A 23,068-nucleotide genomic window follows, 5' to 3' on the forward strand; every position below is an offset into this window, starting at 1 on the left:
AGCACCGTGGCAAGATCCTGCCGATGACGTCACCTCACGGCAAAGAGCTTGGGCTCATCATTACCACACACATATCTGTTTGTATGTTCATAAATGTATTCATGCATGACCATAATCAGAGTGTAGGGGTAAGAAAAAGAGTGTGTTCAATGCATACAAGTGTGTATGCGCACGTACACAATACAGCACTGAATTTATTTGATAGTTCTCATAAGCCTTTGAATGGGCTGGGTGGGTTTACAATTGATCACAGTTAGACTAATCTCAGAGTTATCACCCCAGATGTTGATTAAAAAATACATCAAATCAAAATGTTTCTTTAATCCATTTTGCTGGATGCTATATTGAGGTACATGCATTTTGTCAGTCATTAATGAATAGTACTCAACTGTTGGCCTGAAAAAACATGCTATTACAATCCTTTGTGTTTCTTTACTTTTTTAAATTCTACATATTGATTTAACAGGATATTTATGATTGCTGCTGCACTTGGCAAAAATCCAAATGAGTTTGAGTATAAATAAAAACAAGGCTTTTTCACAGGTAAACCACCCACATCACAGTTACTAAGAGCACTAACCAAACTCTTTATAGTTGTTAATGTAAAAAAGCAGGGTCTGGGGTTTGTGTCATTAAGGACATGCTATTTCATACTGTGATGCGTGCTTTAGAATTCTCCTTCGTGTAAGCCACTACTCTGTTTAAGAGTTTAGGAAGAGGACATGGCAAGTATTTTTCAGTGCATGATCAAATTCTTTCACAAGGTCTTTCACTGCTGCTTTGTTCATTCATGGATTTGTGACTGATGAGATAACCCCCCCCCCCCCCCCCCATAGTTACATTTTATGTTATGTAATTAGGTGATTATCTAATTACTTAGCAGGGGACAGAAAAGTATAAAAAAGAAAAAAGGAAAAAATGTGGATGCCATCTCAGTTACAGATTAAAGAAAAAAGAAATCTTGTTGACCAATTGTGTGTACCTGCAAAATTTTGTGTTTGTACATTTTGTATTTTAATTGCAACAGACCACTGTGACTTTTCAGTATCATGTTGAATATGCTTACATCTCCATGTTTAATAATGTTGTGAATAAGACATCAGACAAATTTTAAAAGCAGTGATTGCTGAATCACAGTAGTAACTAAAATTTCTTTTATGAGTGGAGAGCCTCATTGGGGCAAAATCTTAAAGCTGATTAGCTTTGGTGGTGCAACTTTTTGTTTTGTCTGTGATTGTGGCTGGCTCTTGTATAAGTGTTCTGGTATATTTATTGATAGAAACCATTAGTGCCAGTCCGACAGGGCTCTTCTTTTCATAATTCATGTGATATTTTGAAAACACTCTTTTTAAATATCTTTGATTTTGGAGTTACTTATTTCCAAATGTAAAAATAAATCTATGTCTAGGAAAGGTTCTTAAGAACATGATTTTGGCTTTCTATGTTTCTTGACACTTTAGCTTTTTGCAAGTTTTACTTTAAGAGTTGAGCCATTAAATTGTCTGTCATGATACTATGAAGCTGTATGTCAGGACATATACCACTTGCTTGAAGGCTGTGAGAACAAACCCAGGAGGACACTATAGAGCTTCCTCTCCTGTAGCCTCCTTTTTTGTAGGAAAAAATGCTGGCCACTTAGGCTTATGTATGTGGGTGAAAGGTTCCAATAAAGCCTAAACATTTATGGCTTTTGGCATCTTAAGCTATATCAGTCCAAAACTGCAGCACATTTTTACCATATTTAGGCTCATATATGAAGATAAACAAGATCATTTTAAATCAACATTTATCAACAATGTGACTGTGACTGATGATGCCTAATTATTATTGTGGAAACTGATATTGATGCCCATATTTTTTCCTAGCCTGTTTTGTTGATGTATTGTCTAGATTGAGAAGACTGAGCCTATTTTAGCTCGCTAATGTAGCTTTAAATAATATTCCGAATATAAGCAATAACTAAACATAAAAAACATGCAATAATTACATGATCTATATAATGTAATCTTTATTTATTGTCTTTTTTTCCATTTTACTGTGCAAAGAATCTAATAGCTGTCGACCATCTTCAGGATTCGGAATTATGTCTCCAATAGATGGCAGTAAGGCACTTTCGGGTATTCAGTCCGTGTTAATGTCTTTACAGAAGAAGACATATTTTGGTTCCCAGTGGGTAACTTGCATCTGTTTATTAGGGAAACCTAGCGAAAGCTTGGAGCGAATTTAATAGGGCTTTAAACATTTTTATATAAGGAGTGCATCAGCTAGTTAGCCATACGCTAACCGGCCAATGTTATCGATGTTCCCGTCCACCATATATTCAGTTCAAGGTATGGTCGCAGCGTTTTCTGATTTTTGAATTAGATTCACATGCTAGCTATTTCGCTACCCTGTTAAAATGTCATCCGGCCACTGTGATTGACTGGCTAACTGCAAGAACACAGCTTTATCAACATTATCAATCATAGTTATATTTCATATGTCAATAGATAAATGCCAAGACTTTATTATTTTCTGGTTATGCAGTTACTAACTATAGCTTACCAGAGATATGTGGGCTAAGAGCGCAGGCTTAATGACCTGCTATGACAATGTAGGGCAAAGTTCATACTAATACACGTCAGCCTGATAGTTTGTCTTTGCCTTCGACCAATTGAATTGTTTTTAGCTCAACACTTTATTTGAATTAACACTAGATATTTAACTCGAAAGCCAACGTAATTAAACAATTAGGTAGCTAGATAACGTTTTCTTATTTTATTGCGCATACCGAGATCACAGCCACTACGGGCAAGAGGCAACAGTTAACTTTTACTCAAAACGTATTCCGTTTCTTCTCGTTAATACGTGAATGAATGAGTGAATACATAAATAAGTATATTACAAAACAGTAAACAAATAAATATACATATAGTAATGTATCTACATCATGTATTTGATTGGCTAATATATGAATTTGAAGGGGCTAACATATTCTAAACCCTATTCTTCTGTTTTATAAATCAGATTTAGTGTGCACTTCCATATTCGACTCTATAATAGCTATAAAGTGGTATTAACCATATGCATGTATTCCATCTGTTGGCCAAAGGTACATGAGTTTGGATAAACTGGATAAATGGCCATGCTGTGTATGTTCACGTTGTTCCCACTGAAGTTTCTTTAAAAATGGCCCTGCAAAGCCTTGTTAACCAGTTCCACTATATGTGCCTTGTGGGCTTTTGAAACAGAGAGCTGTTATGTAAGAGACAATGAAATGAGACAGCTGACTTAGGCAATGTTTAAGAAGCACGTTCTGCTGATTGCTGATTCCTAGTAAACACTTTATCTGTGGACCTAAGGATGGACTTGATACTTGGTGTTATATCTTGCTTTAGTCTGAAAATGTGGTGCAGTGATGTTGAATATAAATTAATACAGATTTCTTAATTGTCAGACTTTCTAATTGTACTCTGCCTAATTGTGTTCTACCTAATGGCTGCTTGCTGTTTTACAGCACGGAAGTGCGTACGTGCATTGAAAGCAATTCAGAGGGCGCGTGTAGCTCTGCCGGCGTCCTTTTTTCCATCTTTACTGCACAAAGACCCTAATGGGAGGTGTTGCTCCTCTGCTCCCATTCCCCGAATCACATCCCATTATACCATCTACTCCCGAGACAAGGACCCACGATGGGAAGGTTAGTCTTAGCTGTCTGCTTCTTTGATTACAGTCTTAATTCCTGTCTTTTTGTGGCCCACCTGCAGATCTTCCGGTGTGACGAGACTAGCAAATCACCCCCCCTTTGGTGGTCACACTCTTGTTTATTTGTCTCTAATGTAGTCTCTTTTCCCATCAGAGAATTCAGTGAGAAATATGAGCGTCTTGCATTCCGGCATATTGAATGTTGAAGAGGGCGTTTTATATCATTCCTTCCATGATGCGCTCAAAAAGGAGAGGGCGGGTGGGAGCAGATCTGGATCATATTATCCAGGGAAATGAGATTTTACTTCGCAGAGTCTCCTGTCAGAATTTTAATGAAGTAAATATAATGATAGACTTGGTTTTGGTGACTCATCCTGTGGTGTTTTTCGTACATGGCTGAGACACGTTTTGCATACAGAGATGCACACTTACTGGTCTCATTACTTGGTGGATAATTGGATTTACTGATTAGATGTGACTGTATCTGATTCTGTGTTAGTTGAAGGATCCTGCTCTTTCCAGCAATACTGGACAATATTGCATTATTGCAACAATTAACAACCTATACATTCTGCTGCCCTAATCATATGGCTAAGAGATAAGAAATATCAGAGAAATAGTTGAGATTAAACTCTTCTAAGACCAGTAAGGAAGCATGTTTAATGGGTGTGTAAAGGATGCTGTGACAGATATGACAGCATAGGAATATGTCGGGTCACTCTTAGTAGTGTGGCCAAAGAGGAGCTAAATGGTCAGTGCCTGCAGAACTCAATTGTGCATCTGCCAAAATTCGCAAGTGACCCATAAGTTGACGGAGTCTGTTAAATTCGAGAGCAAAGTTTCATGGGTGGACAAGGTAAAGGTTGGGCCTACCAAAGCATAGGCTGCATTAGTCGTGTCTGTGTGTGTGTGATTTGTGGCTCCTCCTGCTTTCAGGTGTAGATATGCAGCGCTTCGTCGATGAGGCAGACGTCGTAATTGTCGGTGGCGGCCCTGCTGGCCTATCAGCAGCCATCCGATTAAAGCAGCTGGCCAATCGGCATGAGAAGGAGCTGCGGGTGTGTGTGGTGGAGAAGGCATCCCAGATTGGGGCTCACACGCTATCTGGGGCCTGTCTGGAACCAAGTGCTCTGGAGGAGCTCTTCCCAGACTGGAAGGAGAGAGGGGTACAGCACGCAAACACACGTAAACCATCTAATCACCTTCTACAAACCAGTACACTGACATTCTCAACCTGAGCACAAATCTGCCTTTTACTAGTGGGACAGACAACATTGTCTTCTTGGCTAAAATGGACCCACTACTGGCTTCAAATAATGATTGGTTGTTTATTTCATTTACTGAATCACTAATATTTATATTGTGCTACAATGCTCTTGGTGACCCAAGCTCCAAATAATATTGGTATCTTGTGATTACAACAAAATTTTGCTGATCGTACATTGTTCTGGACATCATTCAGGACATTGTTCAGTCATGTCTGGATACTGCCAGTTAGTAATGATACAATTGTTATCATTCGACATATTATGATGCGTCATGACTATTAGAATTGTATAACAATGATTTGAAGTTGAAAGCAAATTGTGAAATAATGGAAAAGTTAAATTTTACTGGAAAACTAAACTTTAAGCAAGGAACGGTGTATTTAAATGATATCTGATACCATTAACAGCTATGCATGAGCCAGTAAGTTGAGTTAACTTTTTCTGTACAGATATATACATATAGCTGGCTCCTTAATTAATTTACAGCTAAAAGAAATAACAGAATGTGTCACTCTGGCACTCTAGCTGTTGCTTGCAGATCTGTGGTTGAAACCTTGGGGAACTGTGGTCACTATCTGTATGAACTGATGAGCTCTCCTATGTACAAGTCAGTGATATTTTTTTTCACTTTCCTGCAGGCCCCACTGAACACACCTGTAATGGAGGACAGATTTGCCATTCTGACAGAAAAATACAGGATCCCTGTTCCGATGCTTCCAGGTGCAGTAATAACACATGCAGACAAACACCGCAACACCATCCAAGAATTACACAACTACACCCACTGGCTCAGATTTAGATGTGTAGTCGTGGATACGATCATCTTTTTAAGGAATCAAACTACCTTACTGTCACTTCTGAAGGGTGTGGGGTTAATCTCTGTTGTACCGGATCGCATGGCCAGGTAACCTGCACTAGCCCTGCACAGCTCTGCTGGGTTTCCTGTCTTCAACTCTTCCTATTGTGCCCTTAGGTCTCCCTATGAATAACCATGGCAACTACATCGTACGGCTGGGTCACCTCGTGCGTTGGCTTGGCGAGCAGGCTGAGGAGCTTGGGGTGGAGCTGTATCCGGGCTATGCAGCCGCGGAGGTCGGGTTTTCTGTTGACCTTTCATAAGTCCTGCCTCCGTACCCCTTGTGAACCATATTGTAATGACCACAGGCAGTCATATATTGCCAGTGGAGAGCTGATGCATTTTGCTTTCTTTTTAATTCTTGATTGAACTGCTGATGAAATGGGGCTGGGCAGATGTGTTGCTTGGCTGCCTCTTCGTTCATTCATGGTAACGCTTTGTTTTGGTAACGTTGCACAGTGATATTCGACAGGCGTAAGCTGTGTGATGGACTGCTGTTGCTCTTTTACAGGTGTTGTTTAATGAGGACGGAAGTGTGAAAGGAATAGCAACGAATGATGTCGGCATTGCAAAAGATGGCTCTCCTAAGGTTGTCATTATTTTCAAAATTTGTTTTAAACCTGTTCTTTGTTTTTGTTTGTTTTCTTCCTTTTTTGGTTGGCTTTGTGTGCAGCATCCAGAACCCTCTCAGTACAATTCTTCTTTCTCTTACCCTGAAATGCCAAAATTCTGGACCACTATACCTTTGCAATGTGTTGCAGTTCTGTTGCTAAGGAGCAATAGTGTATGTCCTGAAGCAATGTCTGAATTGACCACTTTAGTAAAATACTATAGCGGAACACAGGAGGCAGAGAGAGTTAAAGCCCCCCACCCCAAAACTATCCAGAATTTTATTTCATGGTAAGTAGAAGGAAGGGGCTGCAGTGGGAAGGTTTGGACCACATCCATACGAGGCTTCATGCTATGAGTTCCTTCCCGCAGGATGTGTTCGAGAGAGGCATGGAGCTCCATGCGAAGGTCACGCTCTTCGGTGAGGGCTGCCACGGCCATCTAGCCAAGCAGCTCTACAAGCAGTTCAACCTGCGCGAGGGCTGCGAGCCACAGACCTATGCAATCGGCCTCAAAGAGGTACCGTGCCCCCACCTCGCCAACGGGCAGCAGTTTCGAACCTAAAGCTCACACCCTCACACTTTTAATTCCACTCCTCTCAGCATATCTCCCCCATCTTCTATAATCTCAGTTGGCTTCTGGTTAAATTCTCCTCTAATCCCCTGGTCTTTCCCCAGATGTGGGTGATCGATGAGAAGAACTGGCGTCCAGGTCGGGTAGAGCACTCGGTGGGCTGGCCGCTGAAACGGAACACATACGGAGGCTCTTTCCTCTACCACCTCAACGAGGGCGAGCCACTGGTGGCTCTGGGTTTTGTGGTGAGTCTACAGCAGGCGAATTGGAGTGATTCAGGGATTTCAAGGGACTAGCAAATTCCTGTGAACCCTTGATCTCTGCACCGAATGGATTGTCTTTTTCAGGGCTGCTTTGATCTGAATGGGGAATTCTTATTATTGCCTTTCATTTGATATGTCTAAGCACATAAGGAAATGAGTTATGAAAGGCTTTGAATGTGTATGTATTTACATTTAAGCATATTATTTTGAAATATTGATGCTTGATCTTAAAAATAAAAAAGCATTTGTCATTTTGTTGAAAGGAAATATTTGTATTTACTTAACAGGTATAAAGAAGAGTATGTGCAAATTTTTTAAGCAATATAATTTCTCAAATTTAAGAGCATTAAATTGAGGATTTCCACTTGCCCTTAAACTTAAAATTCATACAAAATAAAAGACAGATTGATGACTTGTTTAAATGAATTGCTCAGGCCTTGAATAACATTCATTACATCCTTAGGACAGGGTATATTTGACATTAGAAAAGGAGATTGGATTGTAATTTGGCTTTATACATATATGTCTTTATTAAGTAATTGGACTTGTGAATCTTGTATCTTGTAACACATTACGTACACAGTAATGAATAATGAACTGGAAACTGAAACGTGTGCTGTGATGCAGGTGGGACTCGACTACACTAATCCTTACCTCAGCCCATTCAGAGAGTTCCAGCGATGGAAGCACCACCCATCTATATCCCCCATCCTGGAGGGTGGCAGCAGGATCGCATATGGAGCCAGAGCACTTAATGAGGGAGGTTTCCAGGTAACGAGTCCGCCAGGAAAGGCGATATTTGGCAGCCCCATTCACATTTCAGACAAGGGTTTCCCTGTTTCAGGGACAGGGAATATAAAATGCTTGTGCTATAAAAGCATAGACATAGCAGTATTAGCCACCAGAAATGATCTGAGGGGCCAGGAGCAGGTAACGTTCCTGCATTTACTTACTGTGCCTGCAGTTACTGGCTTTCAAATTTGATATCCCCAGTAGATTGTCCTGTTGCCTCCTGGTGGTCAGAAGCCTCGGCTGAATGCCTCATTGGCTCATCCCAGATATGTGTGTGTCTTTGGTGGGAGTTCAGGGAAGGTTCTCCGTGTTTTAGCATGCTTTACTATGTTCTTCTGCTCTCTACAGTCTGTGCCTAAGCTGACATTCCCAGGCGGTGCTCTCATTGGCTGCAGCCCAGGCTTTATGAACGTTCCCAAAATCAAAGGCACGCACACGGCCATGAAGAGTGGCATGCTGGCTGCAGAGGCCATCTTCAGTAAGCTCACAGATGAGAACCTGCAGTCCGAGACAACAGGTAAGTGAAGCACAGCCCCTCCTTCTTGCAAAGACCTATGAGCACTGAGGTCATCTACTAAGGACAAAGGGGTTGGATGGAATGTGTTTTTGCTCTCCTGTCAGGTCTGCATGTTCCAGAGTATGAACAAAACCTGAAGAAATCTTGGATCTGGAAAGAGCTACATGCTGTGAGGAACATTCGCCCATCGTTTCATAGCTACTTGGGTCTGTATGGAGGGATGCTATACACTGGAGTTTTCTACTGGATCCTGCGGGGCAAGGAGCCATGGACCCTTAAGCACTGCGGTGAGGGAAACAATCAAGCTTCAGCCTCTCTGATCTCAGCTAATTGGACAGCATTGCTAGAAGTGTTGATCACCGCTGATAATCAGTCAGATAAGCTCTTTACTACACATAGGACAAAAACAGGATTTGCACGGGAAATTGATTGTCGGGTTTATTTTACCGTTAAGTAGAGCTGGCACCTTTCGATATCGCGTATCGGAATCAGGAAAATTCCAGCAAAAACGCTGGGTTGGATATCGGTGGACGAAACTAAGGTCACGTTATAACAGCAGGGCTAGTCTGAGCACAGTTCACACACCGCTGAGTTTAACCGTAGCATTTTCTTACCATTAACAATGAAAAACTATGTTCAAGTGCAAATATCTGACCAGTGGTGATTTGTTGATTAATAAAAAAAACCAAATCAACCCAGAACCCATAGCGCTTCCAGCTTGACCGTTAAGTAAAGGACACCCTGGGTCGTGGAAAGGAGAGTGAGAAGCAGAAACCTGACAGAAACGGCGCCAGAAAGGAGAAATAATAATCAAACTAATGAAGTACTTGCCTTTAAAGTCACAAAGTTAAACACTTTGTGGTTTTACTATATTCAAACCACATGGAAAAACCCCAGAAAAACAGCCGTTTTCCATTAGCCTGCTGAGCTTTCAGGTAGATCATATATTTTGAATAAAAAGATGGAGATTACGATAACTTTAACTGTCTGTAGATTTGTTGGCTAGAAAGAATAACCATCTTGCAAACAATATCCGATAACACGGCTTTTGGTTTGAGCAGTGCTTGAGTGAAGTAAGAGTTTAAGTTGGTGGTAGTCTGTCTGCTTGCTTAGTACCAGGTGTGAATTTGGTGTGTAGCGGGTAGAACAGCAATTTACCGCTGAAATGCACAATAACAGTTATAAAGTTCTAGTTAAGTTGATATGGATTTACAGTTGCATTTATTAATAAGGAAAAATGCAAACGAACTATAGTGTGAATTTCAGGGGTGTATTGAGCAGTGTGGGCATAGGGTGAGTACAGTAAAGCTGAGAACCAAGCATATGATGACCAAGGCAGTAAATATTTCACCAAGAGAGAAACTGACTTTCAGGCAGTGGAAGAAAAATATGCTTTAGTCTTAACAGCTTTTTTGTTTTTAATAATATATATTTTGACATATTCCTGCATGACATCTGTAGCATATATAATAGCATATATAATACATCTCACACAAAACAATTCCCCCAAACAACTAACCTTCAGCCCCACAGTGGTTTTTCATTTAAAATAAATGGAAATTAAAAAAATTGGATCAGTATTGATATTGGGCAACATTCAAATGCAAGATATTGGTATTGGATTGGTACCAAAAAAGCTGTTACAAGATTTAACTTGTTACTGTTTAACTGAATAAATGGACATCCTAGTGATGGCATTTTTATTTATTTCTATTTATATTTTTGGTAAATATATTTTATAGGTTTGGACTCAGCCCAGTTGAAGCCTGCAAAGCAATGCACACCCATCGAGTACCCAAAGCCCGATGGGAAGATCAGCTTTGACCTGCTGTCGTCAGTGGCCCTGAGCGGCACCAATCACGAGCACGACCAGCCCGCTCACCTTACATTGAAGGACGACGGTGTTCCCGTCGCATGCAATCTCGCCACGTACGATGGCCCGGAGCAGCGATTCTGTCCCGCGGGTACACAAACCCACCATTCATTACACATCTGACTTAACTGTCCTTTTAAGATACAACATCTCATTGAACTTGCTTTGTGTTGCTTATTTTTTTTAGTCCAGTGTTTTTTCCCTCCTTTGCAGGTGTGTACGAGTTTATTCCTCTGGAGTCAGGTGAGGGTATGAGATTGCAGATCAACGCACAGAACTGTGTGCACTGTAAAACTTGTGACATCAAAGACCCCAGCCAGAACATCAACTGGGTTGTCCCTGAGGGTAGTGGAGGACCAGCCTACAATGGCATGTGATTAGAATGGAGACAAATCACTCACTAAGCCTCCTAAACTGTTTGTGGCAGAGAGACAGCATGCATCTGTTTGTTTCCAGAAGGAAATTAAGTATTTAACCAAGGTGCCTACAGAACGGAACAAATCCATATCTACTGATGTGGGCAATCTTAATCTCAATACCATCACTTTGGCATTGTTCATTTATAATGAATGAAACTAGAAACTTTTATATAAAAGGTTAATGTGTGACCAAGGTAGCTGTTTGAAACGGCTGAAAAGAAAAGCAGTTTTGTAGTTGACTATGTGAACATTTACAACTAGTTGGCAATGCTATTATGTTAGCTGTGAAAGGTACTAGCCTGCAAGCTAACAGCAATAGCTCATTAAACTGGGGTTTGAGATGTACATGTTATTTAGATACTGTAACTGGTACAATAAAATCTGAGTTTGGGAAAATGAATTTATTTTCTCAGAAGAAAAAAAAAGATGCATTCAGTGTGAAAGAGTTTGACTTTATTATAGTGCTGCTGTAGCATGGGCCAACTAGTGTATCTCAGAAAACTTTTCCTTTGACAGTTAAAACCAATCCAATAATAGAACAGTGTTGAATCAAATAAATATTGATGAGTCAAGCAATTCTTAAAGGGCAGCCTGCTTTCTGGTTGAAGGGGTGCTTTGAACAGCAGTCTATTCAGTCACAGTTCAGACCTCCTCCTCAAATACTTACAGCAATAACAAAACATTCAAGTATTAGATGCTGTCAATAATGAATCACATCCTTCAGTAAATTCATCTTCATCAGGTTTGAAAATCCAGCTCTAGTTTTTACTCAGTTTATTCCCAGCATTACATTACTAACAGTAGCGTTGAACAGTGAAGTACAGGTGAACGTGTACAAGCTCGTGAAAGCAGGCACACATGGACAGTCTTCTATGCAAACATTTTAGCATAGATTTTCCTCTCTTTCTCCTTCTCTTCTTTCACCTTCTGCTTGACCTTAAGCATCTCGTTCCCGATAGCTGAAGAAGGAAGGGGGAGGGAACGTCAAACAAAAGGGAAGTTATACTTTAATCTGCAAACAGTTACGAGGGGAATAGGAGTAATTCATGGTGTGCAGTCCAGTTACTTGAGAGATTTTATATATATATATAAATATAAATAAAAAGTTGAATGTGCACTGGAGCTAAAAAAAAAAAAGTGTGAAATTGTTCACAATTATGAAGAGATGGAAACCCCACAACTCCCTAAAACGTTCTGCTTGTATTTATTTAAGATTCATAATCTTAAACCTCCAAGATACTCTCCCTTAGTTCTTTCATATCAGAAAGAAAGAGGAGTCCAGGTTTATCCAATTGGCTCCTTTCTTTAAGTAAAAGCAAGCCAATTTTAAACTAGTTAAGTCCCATGTTCATTAATCTGGAAATAAACCACAGTCCTTCCAAAAATTAGGCCTAGTGTGAGACTAACACACCACCCTTCCAGGATTAGGAAGTGAAATTGTCCTTTGGATTGACACTGAATTCTACATGCCTGGTACATTAGAATAATTCTTACCTTTGTCTTCTGGTGCAATCTCTTTTGCTTTCTGGAGATCAATCTGTAATTTGAAAAGAGGAACATAAAGTGCTATACCAAATATGAAAGATATGTCCACCTGAACAGGAGTTTGTCAAATTTCCACACTTATGAAATGACTTAAATGCTGTGAGACGGAAGCATAATCACCACAAATGTTGCATTTTTCTCAAAAACATTTGTGTATGTTGGAATGAGTCCCCCTTGAAATGTGTGCTTCTAAAGTGAAATGAAGCGCAAAACCTCCACATGGTACTGAACTGCAGAATCAAAATAGTCTTGTGCAACCACAAGCATTGTGGTTCAAGTTCATTGACATTCTGAATTAAGGTGTATTTTAACAATCACCCAAAACATCTGGCATAAAGTTAATTACATATCTTGATGGAGAATATTCTGACCAAAATAGCTTTCTGTTCCTTCACCAGGCATACATTTCAACTGTTGTGCAAAAAAACTCATTACTGCTGACTTAAGTGACTTATGGTTTCTCAAAGCAATTGACACCTTTCTATGCTGTACAGTAGCCTTTAGTTGGTAATTTTTCCACTTTAGAAGCACGCCTTTCAGAAAAAAAAGAATCACTGAAATATGAAGAAAATCTGGAGGGCAAAAAAAACAAATCATATTCCTTCAGTATTGCTGTAGGTGTTTGATGGAGGTTGTGGAACTGAAAAGCAGAAGGTCACTCCTCTCTGCTAATTCAAGCAAGATTACCATTTGTGTGAGTTTACTGAACAAGCAGAGATTTCTAAGCAATTTCTTTCAACAGCCTGTCCTATTTAAAGCTAATATGACAGGTTGCTGTTGTGCCTTATCTGTATGTCCGAGGGAGGCAGAAGAACAAATCTACTGAATATAGTAAACAATTTAATGAGAAGCATGGATTTATGGGTGTTTCTGTGTGGGGATGAGAGCAACTGTGATATAATCAGTTAGGAAAGCACATGTATGTGTGTCCTGTACCATGGCCTTGTTGAACTCCTTTAGGCCTTGCCAGCCCTGGGCTCTCCTGAACAGTGCTTTAGCGTGGTTCGGATTCAGCTCCAAAGCCTGGGAGGAACACAGGAGAACGACATAAGAATCATCAGGGGTTTAATAGGTCAGATATGCTCTTAAGCCCTTCTGATTAATCTTGGGTTAGATCTGTGGACTTTGATTTTCTTTGATCAGGAATGGATCAGTGACCAATTCCTAACTGTAGAGCAGAAAGCTCCAAGTTCTTCACTTCCTAACTTGGAGAGCTGTCCTACTGTACAGTAGTCAGCATTTCTCGCTTCTCACATTTTTGCTTTAGCTTTAAAGTGAATAATCAATCCCAGGGGTGCCATGCTGCTGAGTTGGATCCAACCTGACCTCTAGGGTCATGGTCAGGGCCACCGAGTAAGGCCTTCGGGACCTAATCTTAAGCAGCCATGGCACCGAATTGTGCGGTGGTGTGGCTCCTCCACGACAGCATGGACAACAAAAGGCCAAAGCCTCACATCTGCGGTATCTGAAAGCCGCCGTGCTTAAATACTGCTTCTCTGCAGTGTTACACAACACACACTCCAATGCCAGCTGCACTCTTGCTCCTTCATAGATGCGCCCCCCCCGACCCACTAGGATAGGCGAAAGCAGGCACTGTAGGCGCTGGCTGGGTGCGTACCTCGTCACAGCTCTCTACAGCCTCCTGCCACTGCTGTAGCTTGAGCTTGCAGGCAGCCAAGTTGAGAATGCAGCTCAGGGCGACAGGCTCCAGCCGAGGCTGAGCGCTCTCATCATCCAAGATGTTGCCGCACACCTCTAAATACCTGCAGGAGAGGAGACCGGCCACTGGAGATGGATTAGGGTTCAACTGCAACTGTGTATTTAAGGGATATCCATGTTTTTTAATGCAGTTGTAATATTTTTTTTTTTTTAACAATTGTTTTCAGTTGTCTCAATGCCATGTCCGCTTTTTCAAAACATTGGACACATTCACCAAATGCAGGGGACAGGATGGATGGACCAGGCCACACTTCTGATACTGACAGGCAGACAAACGTGTGTGAATTACTGTATGTAGCGAAAATATTTATTTGCTCTTAATGTGTTTGTTAACTATATTTTTTCCTTTTCTGCACTGAGAACACAAATGGCAAAATACAGTAAACCCCCTGAAGAATACTGCAGCCTTTGTGAGTTGTTTCTTTATCATATATTATTTGTGTTTTGAAGTTCATTGTACATTGAATGACTGACACATGCTTTCTCCCACAAGACTTGTTTGTTATAAACAGCATGAGTCTTGTAGGTTGAAATGCATTTGGCACCAAAGGTTAACTAATGTGCTGAGGTGTGTGTTTCAAAAGCATACTATGATGAACCTTTTGAAGAAAAAAAGTTTGAAGAACTGAACATGGTATTGAGACGTGTGAAAACAACTGTAAAAACTTCTTTAATAAATGTTATTAATCTAGTTATAAAGGGGAAAGTTATTAAAACAATAGATTTAAGTATCTCATTTTCACAAGGGTGATGCTGTGTTTAAATATTTTACAATTTCTCTACTGACATGCAGATAAAAAAGATGAAAGCAAGTCTATGTTTACAATTTGTAACATTTACAGAATACAAGGATCACTAAATGACTAATATTTTGGTGATCAACAGATTAGCTTTCAAAATAGCACATGCTAGTATTTTTTTCATGCCAGTGACCTAAGGAAGACCATGAAAAGCTGTGCAGTGGTCCAGCAAAACTAGACTGGAACTTGTACAATATAGTGTTTTTAACTAAACTAAAAAAGGCATGATTTAGAGATCAGAAGTGAGGCATTTACCTGAGAGCTTTGGAGTACTTCTTCATGGCAACCTGCCAGTTCTGACTTTTGAAAAGGTTATTTCCAATATTTTTGATGTCCTCAGCCACAGACAAGATTTTGTCAATCTGAAAAATGAATAGAGGTTAAGGATGAAATGTCATTATGCCACATATGTAAAAACACATACTGCCAAGGAAAGTAAATGAGAAGAATTTAGTATTTCCTTTTCCAAAAGGTGCAAGAAAGGCAAGCATCTTTAAATCTGAAAACCCGTCTTCCTTACATCTTTTTTTAATGGAACATTGCTCTGAGAAGAATATTTAGATTTATCAGAATGCCAAAAGGTTTGTTTAGATGGGATGTTTTTGAACAACTTCCCCACAATTAAGACCATTACCTGTAGATCTGTACAGGATATGAGGAAAGCTTAATTTAACTCTGCAGCACCATAATTCAGCCATAATTTGGTTCTCTTTACACCAACACATCTGATTAAACTCATTAGCCTTATTTGCTACTAAATCCAATATGCTAAACTTGGAAAACCCTAAAGTGTGCATTGTCACATGACCCCCTTTACCCCCTGGTAAAGAAGAACTATATTTTGCATTTGCACAAGAGGTAGCTAGAACTGCTCACATCTTTAAAGTCAAAGTCTGATTCCTCGGGGAAGTCTGGGTGTACATCACCGGAGCCATCGTTGGGAGCCACACCCCAATCGTCACCTTCCTTATGCTCTCCACATTCAGCAATGATACATGGCTGAGAGCAATGGACAGAGAGAGAGGTTTTTTTTACAGTGTGTGTCATAGGCAGTCTTTGACACATTCAATTACACCACGGTCCTTGTTGAAAGCCGCACTCAGTTTCTCAAACAGCTCCATCTCAATATCTCTTTTAATTAATATATAGAACAACAAAGTAACAGGTCGACCAATTTTGATTCACCTTCACGGGATGATCGTCGTTGGTGTCCATGTCCTCCAAGATCTTAACTACACCCATTCCCTTCAGCACCTGTCCAAAGACCACATGCTTGTTGTCCAAGTGCGCAGTTGGCATGGTGGTAATGAAGAATTGAGAGCCATTTGTGTTGGGCCCAGCGTTGGCCATGCTGAGAAGGCCCTCTCTGTCATGCTAATGAGAAAACCAGAATGAGGAAAAGCTTTATTAAAAACAAGTACTTAATTTATTAACAGAAAAATGTTGAGTGTCTTCCATTTGCTGCCTTGCTCCCCAGACCAGGCAAAGCCAATGTATTTCCCCAATTTGAAGGAATCTGCTGCGATGTGTTTTGTTTAATTCTACTCAGAGCAATTATGTACCAGCAGTGGAAAGACTGGAGGTTTTTTAAAGTTCATTTTTAGACATTAGCAGAAAATACTTCACCTTGTAGTGAAAATTTTCATCCTCAAACTTGTCTCCATAGATGCTCTCCCCTCCGGTGCCGTCCTGATTAGAGAAGTCTCCTCCCTGGACCATAAACTTTTTAATGACTGTAACAGAACAGGAATACTAAGTCACAGAACAGAGGTGTAATCACTCAAGCGTTACCTTCATGCTTGATTAGAAAGACAAAGGGACGTTCATGCATGGCAGAACACTTTTTCAGTTGCATAAAAGGGTGCAAATGGAAACTTCCTGACTACATTACTATTCGTTTAAAAACCAACAAACAACGTGCTTACATGTGCCTAGGCCGACGGTACTTACTCCGGTGAAAAGGGCATCCCTTGAAATGTAGTGGTTTTCCAGTACTTTTACCGGTTCCCTTCTCGCCGGTGCACAGCGCACGGAAGTTTTCAGCAGTTTTAGGAACAACATCAGCGAAGAGCTCAAACACAATTCGGCCAACTACAACAAACAACGTAGCTATATGTTGATTACCGACATGGACAAACATGACATTATTTTAACTAACTTCAGCAAATAATAAAGAGGTTAGGATATACATTTCAACATGCTAGCTAATCAAGATAATTGTTCAAAACACAGGCTCACAAAAAGCCGAGGCTCTGAGTTGCACGTACTAATTCGCTTGCCATCTATAGCTAGCTAGCTAACCTTTACCATATTCTGTCTACCAAGACGTTTGTACCGTAGTTTATGGTATTAAATATCTCAGCAGTTAAACTACTTAGATAGCTCAATAGGCAGACACACTTCAGATATCACAATTGCTAGCAAGACATTTTAGCTGTCCATTGTTGAGTGCTAGCAATACAATACACCATTACAAGAAGCTATATAGCTTTATTGGAAAAAGACCTGACCTCTTTCACCAGCAACATCTACATCAAAGAAAACGCGCGGATTGTCGGCATTCCCAGGCTTGGCCACAGGGGTCGGATTTGACATTTTTGATTTTGTGTATGGAGGGCGCGTTGTCTTGTTTCTGGAAGTTCCTGCGGTCTTGAGCGACGAAGAACTGGAATGTTCTTTGCCTCGCAATAAACTTCAGGAAAAAAAATGTGTATATAGCGCCATCTACTGTGACGGAGTTTATAAAAAATATTAAGACCAATGGTTCTCAAAGCGTGTTACATTTTGAGATTTCTGTATGGGGACTCACCTCCCAGTTATTGATTTTAGGTGTTTCAGCCACTCCCATTGCTAACAGGTATATAAAATCAAGCACATAGCAATGCAATCTCTATAGACAAACACTGGCAGTAGAATGGATAGTAGTGAAGATCTAAGTGACTTTAAATGTGACGTGACAGGATGCCACCTTTGAGTCAGACTGCGACATTTCTGCCCTTCAAGATCTGTCCCACTCAAATGTAATTCCTATTATCATGACACTGAAACATCTAGGATCACAAACAGATCAGATACGACGCGATAGAGCATGTGACCCACAGCATCAGACCTCTGATGCTGAGTTATGCAGCACAGGAACTGTGCATCAGGAACTTCATGAAATGAGTTTGGCCTAGCAGCTGTGGCCAACCCTAAGATCTCTATGTGTAATTCCAAGTGTAGGCTGCAGTGGAGTAATGCATGCTGCTACTGGACTCTGGTGCAATGGAAACATGTTCCCTGGAATTATGAATCATGCTTCACTATTTGGCAGTCTGATGGATGAATCTGGGTTTAATGGATACCAGGAGAACCACACCTACAGGAATGTATAGTGCCAGTGCCAACAGTAAAGTTTAGTGGTAGAGGCATAATGGTCTGTTTTTCAGGGTTTGGTCTACGCTTAGTTCCAGTGAATGTCAATGCTATATAATTCAAACATATTTTTGACAACTATATGCTTCCAACTTTGTGGCAACAGTTTTGGGAAGGCCCTTTCCTGTTCCAGCATAAACCTTGTCCATCACACAAAGCGAGGTCCATAAAAACATGCTTTAACAAATTTGGGATGGAGGAAATCCAGTGTCCTGCACAGAGCCCTGATCTCAACCTCACTGAACACCTTTAGGATAAACGAGAACATTGACTGTGAGGCTGGCCTTCTCCTCCAACATCAGTGACTCACGACTGCTCTTTTAACTGAATGCACATGAATTCCCACGGAGTCAAAAGTCTTAGTGGAAAGGTTTTCCAGAATAATGTAGGTTGTTATAGCCACAAGGAAGGCAGGAAAACTCAATATTAATGCCCATGGTTTTGGAATGGGATGTCCACTAAGCTTATACAGGTGTGATGGTAAGATATCTACAAACCTTTGACCATATAATGTATTTTTCAACAGCTTCTAAATTCTAAAATCTTAAATATAACGACAGGTAGGAATATGCAGTAAATGTTTTTCATAAAAGTTCAAGTATATTAATTTTATTCTAAGAACTGTGTGGAATTGGAAAAGGCAATCAATTAGTTGAAATTTTTAAAAATTCTTACAACATATTTTATAGGTGACCAGACAAAGAGATTTAGTGTAACCCTCCTGGAAAAATTTTCATCAATGTTCTTGCTAAAAACTGTAACTGGAAACCAGCAGGACAGGAAGATAATGACAAATAGTGAAATGGGGTCACATTGTATCTAGCTCAACAGAGGATATTGAAAATTGCTGGAGAGGCCTCATCTGTTATTATTAGAGGTGTCTGACCACTGATATGCACTGAGGACCCATTTAGACCCTCGCCAGATGACTACTTTCCAGCTACTATCATCTGTCTGAATCTGCTGTGGCACGCCTAAGAGGACTGGACACCAGGCTTCCTCTGACACTAATCAGTCTACCCTGATAATATCTTTGACATACTCAATGAAACAACTCCAAACTCGAGAAACACACTCACCAGCCATACTATGAGAAATTCATTTACAAATTATTTAGAAACAAATTATCAGTGGGTTAACCATCCTCACAGCATATTGCAGGAGTTTTGACATGGATCAGTGTCATTGGTGGGTCACCTGTGGATATTTTGGGTGGCATAGCAATCTGCCAACACCAATCCTTTTAAACACCAACCACTGCAGTGGTCTGTTTTTTTTTGGCAGTGGTCTGGTCTGTTTTTCTTATCAGAGCAGAGGAATGCAACATTACTATATTTATTCCTCAATGTTATTACTATAACACTGATATTGAAGCCTTTTCCACTCAGCCTGATTATTTATTAATGACAAAACTGTGTAGATGTCAAACACAGTCCTGTTGTGATGGAACAGATGCTTTTGCTAAGCCTTGGTTCTTGCTATTGGTGGGAGTGTGCTGTCGATCAGGTGCATTTCCTTAGTCTTCCTCTGAGTCACATGCCTCTGCCAGAAAGAAAAGAAAGGCCTCAGATGCTGATTTGCAACTTCATATAATTGTTGCATTCAAGAATTATACAAGTTGTACAATCTGTATTATAAATGTATACATACAAAACTGCAGTAAGAAATCACTTGGCTATCTTCTCTCTTTTCCCTCACTATATTCTCTCCAGAGATCTAGCAGTTTACCCCACATTAAAAGAATGTTTATTTTAGGTTATAGCAGACCTTGCTCAGAAGGAATGCCTTGTTGTTGTCCTGACTGTATGTATCATAGTCACTCAGGTTCCATGCAAGCCTCCCACGGGCCCCAGCCTGCTGCCTGTCCAAAAAGCTTGGTGGCGCTTGCCTGTGTGTGTATGCATAAAAGGAAGAGTTAAATTATTAATCAAGAGAGATGTAAGCCTATATTTCCTGTTCAGCGACACTGATCAGACGACCTTTAGATGGATTCACAAAGCCTTCCTGAGCAAGGGGTGCTCTTTCTGGATCAGTGTGTTTAGTTCTGTCATTACTAATGGAGAACGGGATATATAGAACACCATCTGATCCACTGCTCTGGCATTTAATGTGACTAAACAAACTCCAGCCTCTTTAGGAGGTCTGACCTTCTGAGGCTTACCATGGGTATTGATATCTGTGGGTTATCCTATCCTCCAAGGCTGAGCGAAACTCAGCAAGCTGATGAAAAACAAAAAAATGCAGATATAATCATATGGGGAATTTAAAAATAAATAAAGAAAAACCCTACATTCTACTAGTTAGACACAGACGGAATGGAATATTGTGTTACATTAATGTGCACCAGTGAGGAAGAACAGACTTGAAGCAACACATTTTTTAATGAAATATCAATGAAAGAGTATTAACCATATATATTATTAAGAGTAGTATGTATGTATTAAGAGTATTAAGACAATAACTCGTGTCCAACTGCAGTTTTTGCAAATAACAATCATAGCGCGTATATTTCAAATTTAACTTACTGTCTCACCCCCGACCAACCTTTATCTGTCTGTTGCTGAGTAGATTCCCGCTGTTCAGGGCGAAGCCATACCCTACACCCCATCCCACTCCGCCAGTGTAACCATGCTTCGGCAGGGGCGGAGGCGTGTGAGGCGCAGCCCGATAGAGGTAATTTAAGTCACCGGTGGCCTGTGGAGATAAGGGGCCGATTCCGATGTTGCGGGGGAAGTCGGTCCGTCTTGCCCTATAATCCCCAATACCGTCTGGTCCTTGAGAGTAAAAAACGGAAAACGTCATTCGAGAAAGCTTATTCAAACAGTGCGTGCGTCGGAACACTGATAAGATGCCTATATCTGGAGCGTGATCGACTGTAATCAATAGAGGCTGAGAGGGTTCATGATGTTCAGCGCTACGAAATGTGCCCGACTTGATTTAAAACGTCATGTGACATTCTCCCAGCGTTTTTTGTTAAAGTAATTCCAGTTGACCAGCCTACCTGTGAAGAGGATTCTTCTTCCTGACGCTCGAGGGGTTCCTTTATTTACATAAAGTGCAGTTCCCCGGTGTAATTTCTGCATTTCTCCGCTTAAATCACCTGTTTTCAGGTGACTTTAATGGCACCGGGCATCAAAGGCTATACTACACCAAAGGGCAAACACATAAAACAGACTCTAATGGGATCACACACGGTTACCATGGTGCGTGGTTGCCACAGTATCGGTGTTTACTGCGAGGACGCCAGTTTTTTTTAAATTTATTTTTAAATGCCTGTATAAGCACTCATCTAATCTCTTGGAACATTAGAATCTCATGGAATGAATGATGTAGAAATCCAATTTTTCATATATTAAGTGGCTCCTCCTACTACTAATACTAACATCTGTCTTAATCACACACACACACACACACACACACACACACACACACACACACACACACACACACACATATATATATATAGGGGTTCCTTTATTTGTGTGATATATATGTGTGTGTGTGTGTGTGTGTGTGTGTGTGTGTGTGTGTGTGATATATGTGTGTGTGTGTGTGTGTGTGATTAAGACAGATGTTAGTATTAGTGATTAGTGATGTGTGTGTGTGTGTGTGTGTGTGTGTGTGTGTGATTAAGACAGAGATAACATCAGCAGGAATACAATAATGGTAGGAAAACAAAGATCAAAAGATAGTTATGTATACAGTGCTTTTGGGTAAAAAACTTTTTGATAAGTTTTTATGCTTTATTTTTGTATGTAATGTAATGTAATGTAAAGAGACTCACTGTGAACAAGACTACAAGATTTCTCTCTCAGCTCAAATATATAAAGCTGTGTGTCCTTGCCAGCTTTTTTGCACCAATTTGATTCCGTGTTTGTAGCAACCCATAACCCGTTAGATCATTTTGGAACTTATGTATTTCTTATAAATGTTCAGAAGGTGGCAGTGACTTCGTTTGTAAGGGCTCCAGTGAAGAGCCGACCAAGGTAGGGAACTTTGGCACACCCAGTGGCAGAGGAAGCTGCATTGTTTGTCTTGGACTGACCACAAGCAAGTAATGGCAGCCCATGAAGTCAGGATACACAGAAAAGATCCTCAGGAGATGCTGGCAAGACCAGTGGATAGGCCTGATCTAGATTATACTCCACTGACTATAATAGTCAGTGAGAGCAGATAGGGTCCCAGTTGGGCATCTGAGAACCATTGCCTGGCATCCAAGGAGGAGAAAATCTTGCTGTTACCTCTAGATGCTCTTGAGGTTATACTGTGTCCCTACTTCACCAGCTGAACCCAGATACCAAGGCCAATTTTGCTAACAGGTTAAGTCTGTATCCAGAAATTAGCCATATTGCTGACTATCCATATCTGTATGGTGGTTGACCAACAATTGCTTGAGCGTTGAAATCACATTGTTTGTAACTTCTAGAGTTGCAAACAATCGATCACTGGTAGGCTTGTAAAACAGACAAACAAACGAAAATGCAAGAACATTTACACAGTAAGGCTGGGTCACAAGAAGAGAGGTGTACGCGTCTCATTTATTCGGCTTCTTATAATAATTCACCAGGATTGAAATCTTTGTGAAGTTGGGTAAATATGATGCCGTTGCAAAACCCGTAGTTCTATATTTTGCCCAATGGATGGCGACAGAGCATAGCGTTTTCGGTTTATTGTTCTTCCGTCCATCAAGGATTGTGCTGAATGGGCTCGCCCATGAATGCTCTGGTGAGGCGGTCACC

At 40.5% G+C, this 23,068-nt stretch overlaps 3 protein-coding genes across 4 annotated transcripts; 1 reads left to right on the plus strand and 2 right to left on the minus strand.

Moving 5' to 3' along the window:
• The first annotated feature begins 2,145 nt into the window (after nt 1-2,145).
• etfdh (electron transfer flavoprotein dehydrogenase) lies at nt 2,146-11,669 on the plus strand. 2 transcript variants are annotated; one of them, XM_026999360.2, is made up of 13 exons: nt 2,146-2,330; nt 3,497-3,676; nt 4,618-4,847; nt 5,588-5,669; nt 5,923-6,041; nt 6,317-6,394; nt 6,787-6,933; nt 7,092-7,232; nt 7,878-8,021; nt 8,391-8,559; nt 8,664-8,846; nt 10,302-10,523; nt 10,646-11,669. In XM_026999360.2, exons 1-13 carry the CDS (start codon nt 2,291-2,293, stop codon nt 10,807-10,809), a joined length of 1,899 nt encoding a protein of 632 aa, XP_026855161.2. In that variant the 5' UTR covers nt 2,146-2,290; the 3' UTR covers nt 10,810-11,669. The 2 variants fall into 2 exon arrangements, with proteins under 2 accessions (XP_026855161.2, XP_026855162.2); XM_026999361.2 differs by lacking the exons at nt 2,146-2,330; nt 3,497-3,676 and having other exon boundaries at nt 4,633-4,866.
• Nucleotides 11,283-17,588, minus strand: ppid (peptidylprolyl isomerase D). Its single transcript, XM_026999362.2, has 10 exons — nt 17,426-17,588; nt 16,866-17,006; nt 16,542-16,648; nt 16,101-16,289; nt 15,792-15,914; nt 15,171-15,277; nt 14,015-14,159; nt 13,333-13,419; nt 12,346-12,388; nt 11,283-11,810 (listed from the first exon to the last, which is right to left on the minus strand). Exons 1-10 carry the CDS (start codon nt 17,508-17,510, stop codon nt 11,722-11,724), a joined length of 1,116 nt encoding a protein of 371 aa, XP_026855163.2. The 5' UTR covers nt 17,511-17,588; the 3' UTR covers nt 11,283-11,721.
• A 1,372-nt stretch (nt 17,589-18,960) lies between these two features.
• Nucleotides 18,961-21,504, minus strand: LOC113570777 (uncharacterized protein C4orf45 homolog). Its single transcript, XM_026999403.2, has 5 exons — nt 21,331-21,504; nt 20,874-21,103; nt 20,491-20,549; nt 20,097-20,217; nt 18,961-19,871 (listed from the first exon to the last, which is right to left on the minus strand). Exons 1-5 carry the CDS (start codon nt 21,410-21,412, stop codon nt 19,791-19,793), a joined length of 573 nt encoding a protein of 190 aa, XP_026855204.2. The 5' UTR covers nt 21,413-21,504; the 3' UTR covers nt 18,961-19,790.
• Between the last annotated feature and the right edge of the window lie 1,564 nt (nt 21,505-23,068).

Source organism: Electrophorus electricus, chromosome 12 (assembly GCF_013358815.1).
Source record: "Electrophorus electricus isolate fEleEle1 chromosome 12, fEleEle1.pri, whole genome shotgun sequence".
NCBI classification, from domain to species: Eukaryota; Metazoa; Chordata; class Actinopteri; order Gymnotiformes; family Gymnotidae; genus Electrophorus; species Electrophorus electricus.

Coding starts and splice junctions, on each gene's coding strand:
- etfdh (XM_026999360.2), top strand. CDS start 2,291: ATGTTATCGATGTTCCCGTCCACCATATATTCAGTTCAAG. Junction 3,677..4,617: donor CAAGGACCCACGATGGGAAG/GTTAGTCTTAGC, acceptor TCCTGCTTTCAG/GTGTAGATATGCAGCGCTTC. Junction 6,042..6,316: donor CGGGCTATGCAGCCGCGGAG/GTCGGGTTTTCT, acceptor GCTCTTTTACAG/GTGTTGTTTAATGAGGACGG.
- LOC113570777 (XM_026999403.2), bottom strand. CDS start 21,412: ATGCAGAAATTACACCGGGGAACTGCACTTTATGTAAATAAAGGAACC. Junction 21,104..21,330: donor AAGAAGAATCCTCTTCACAG/GTAGGCTGGTCA, acceptor TTTACTCTCAAG/GACCAGACGGTATTGGGGAT. Junction 20,550..20,873: donor TCAGCAACAGACAGATAAAG/GTTGGTCGGGGG, acceptor GTTTTTCATCAG/CTTGCTGAGTTTCGCTCAGC.
- ppid (XM_026999362.2), bottom strand. CDS start 17,510: ATGTCAAATCCGACCCCTGTGGCCAAGCCTGGGAATGCCGACAATCCG. Junction 16,290..16,541: donor ATGAAAATTTTCACTACAAG/GTGAAGTATTTT, acceptor TTTTCTCATTAG/CATGACAGAGAGGGCCTTCT. Junction 15,278..15,791: donor CAGACTTTGACTTTAAAGAT/GTGAGCAGTTCT, acceptor TTCATTTTTCAG/ATTGACAAAATCTTGTCTGT.